Source organism: Anneissia japonica, unplaced genomic scaffold (assembly GCF_011630105.1).
Source record: "Anneissia japonica isolate Jap-2015-1 unplaced genomic scaffold, ASM1163010v1 scaffold31003_len6411_cov105, whole genome shotgun sequence".
NCBI classification, from domain to species: Eukaryota; Metazoa; Echinodermata; class Crinoidea; order Comatulida; family Comatulidae; genus Anneissia; species Anneissia japonica.
The window spans coordinates 3484-6397 of NW_022756001.1; the positions used below are offsets into that span (position 1 = coordinate 3484).

General features: G+C 31.4%; 1 protein-coding gene across 1 annotated transcript in view; it reads left to right on the forward strand.

Annotated features, from left to right (window-relative positions):
• Window positions 1–2453, forward strand: part of LOC117123810 (CUB and sushi domain-containing protein 3-like) — a gene marked incomplete at both ends in the record, with an annotated part of 5243 nt that extends 2790 nt beyond the window's left edge. The window contains 3 exons of the mRNA XM_033269826.1: window positions 1195–1368; window positions 1551–1724; window positions 2277–2453. Coding sequence (XP_033125717.1) covers window positions 1195–1368; window positions 1551–1724; window positions 2277–2453 — 525 coding nt within the window. The remainder of the gene's footprint in view (window positions 1–1194; window positions 1369–1550; window positions 1725–2276) is intronic.
• Between the last annotated feature and the right edge of the window lie 461 nt (window positions 2454–2914).

The window sequence follows — 2914 nt, forward strand, 5'->3', positions numbered from 1 at the left end:
TTCAAATATTTAAATACTGTAATAAGCAGAATTGAATCAATAACAAATACAGTTACACTACAGATGCAAATGTACTGAGAGATTATCAGAAAACAACGGCCATTGAACATTTTTTGATAGTTGAAATAAGTTTTAAAAACGTTATTCCACTAACAAAGTAGAGGAATGACAACTACCAAAATATGCTACTCATAGATAACCACAAAATTCACTTTTGTTAAGTATCAAATGAAATAACTTTACATGTTATAAACAGTGCAAATAAACAGTAGTTAAAGCATGTGGATCAATTGTGTGTTTGAATGACAAGTTCATGTATGGGAAAAGGCAGGCTTACTTTATTTCAACAAATGTTCTGCTTAGAGTTACTTTAAAGAAGTATTTTTTAATGAAATATTGTTTTTATAGTAAACTGAATAATTAGGAATACATTTATTTAAGCAACTTATTTAATTGCATACTTGGTTTCTACTCCCCGCCAAGTAAATTTAAGTGCCTAAAACTATACTAAATAATGTAAACTGAGATACTATATTATATACATAGTTATGTAAATATGACAATTATGCTAAGAATTAAAATGGCGTGTAATTGTGTAATTATGGTAGGATCAAATGGTATTGCTAAATCCCCAAAACCACCATTATTTTAGTATTAATAAATGCATGATTTATGTTGACTTATAGATTATGTTGTTGCTATTTTTTAACATTTAAATGGAAAAAAAATAAAAAGTGTTATTCATGGTTTTTTTTTTTTATCCTTGAATATTTTATCATTGAGTATGTAATTTCTGCAAAAAGTAAAATTTAAAATGTTAAAATGGCAATTTATTTGATGTTAGATTCCTTTTAAAAACTAAATTATTTCCGTTTTAAAAAATGCATATAATGATTTAAAAAAAAGAATCAGTTTTAATACAGAATTTTATTTTATTATATTGGGGCCATTTTTACCTACCTGTCATTTGGGGCCATTTTTACCGGGGCCATTTTTACCGGGGCCATTTTTACCGGGGCCATTTTTATCGGGGCCATTTTTTCCTGGGCCATTTTTCCGGGGCCATTCTTACCGTACACCCTTTATGTAACATAGCTTCTACCATTGTATTTTTATCTGTCTATTATTATTAATCTATTCCTGAGAATGTGGTATATTAAATCGTAAGATAAATTTCTATGTTTTGTTTTGCAGTTGTTAATTGTGGAGATCCAGGCACACCAACCTGGGGGGAGAAAACTGGTAGTGACGAGACTTATGGAAGCACAGTAAATTACGTATGCAACACTGGATACAACCTTGTTGGTTCTACGATGGTTACTTGTCAATCAAATGGAACATGGTCAGATAGCCCACCAACGTGTCAACGTAAGTAAACATTGTCTTACCTCAGGCAATGTAAAACTAATGCCGATAATTTTAACCTCTCACTTTTTATAAAAGTAAATAACTGTATATTCCTAAATAAGTATATATATATAAGATGTGTATAAGAGACAGCTTTAGAATACAGTAGCCAAATTCATGTGATTGTTTTTTTTTTTGTTTAGTTGTAAATTGCGGGGATCCAGGCACACCGACCAATGGAGAAAAAAATGGTAGTGACGAAACTTATGGAAGTACTGTAACTTACGTATGTGACAATGGATACAACCTTATTGGTACTGCCATGGTTACATGTCAGTCAGATGGAACATGGTCAAATAGCACACCAACATGTCAGAGTAAGTTACGTAACTGTAATTTAGTGTTACACTTTGAGAAAGTTCTGATTAGAATTCACTATAACATGCCAATATTTTCAAAATTTTCTTTTTCATGGTAATAATTTAATGATAAATAACAATAATATGGATTTAAATGCACACATATAATTGAAACTTGCGCAATTTATCTAATTACACAGAAATACAGGCAAAGAAGTGGCTTTTTGGAAGCTGTCTAGGCTTAATTTTATAAGGCAAACAACACAAAATATTGCAGACAATCAAATATCTTTATAAGCAATTAATTTGGGTTGCAGTTATGAGTAGGAATATATTTTAATTTTATTAATCTTATTCAGAATATTATTTTGTAAATGACTGTCATTTTAGAATAATTTTACTAATATGTGTAGACTTGAACTGCACTTCTATCAAGATCTCCATGTCTCTATTGGCCGCTTCTTTTCGACTGTCCCAACCAGGTTTGTTAAAGGCCTACTGTGTAGTTTTGCCAACTGGAGACATACGATTTATCTAGTCGTTTCTAATTAAATGTTTCTATTGTATTAGTTGTCGATTGTAAGCATCCAGGAAGTCCTCTCAACGTTACCGTAGACGTTAATGAAACAACGTACGGCGCTATTGCAACATACAGCTGTCTACCCGGTTATAGTATCAGCAGTGGAAACAACTGGCGAACGTGTGGTCCTGATGGCTCATGGACAGGCATTGAACCAACTTGTTCAGGTATGCTAAATACTACTTTTCGGTTGTTTTTATAGGTTGGTAAACTTAACCTTTTTTAATATACCCATTCAGTTCTTGCCGATCGATTACACGCCTACATTTATCATATTTAACATTTGTCACTAAATTAAGAAGGAATTATCTTTAGTTGTTTCTCGAACAATTGTTAAAAATGTTTATAAAGATAGATTTTCAGTAAAGGTTAGGTTGGTTTTCATTCCCAATAATTTAAATTCATCTGAAAAATGAAAATGCATTTCTTTAAAGATCGTGACATAGACGCCCTAAAATGCCAGCTTGTGACTTTCTTCCCAACCTGTGCTGTTTTTATTCCTCTTCGATAGTTGGGGATTTTATGATTTTTTAATGATTTGTTTCTAATTCGATGTATTCACCTTTGATGTGTCCAAGCTACTAATATATTAAAAGTAATAATATTAGTGCTAAATAGGCCTATGTCT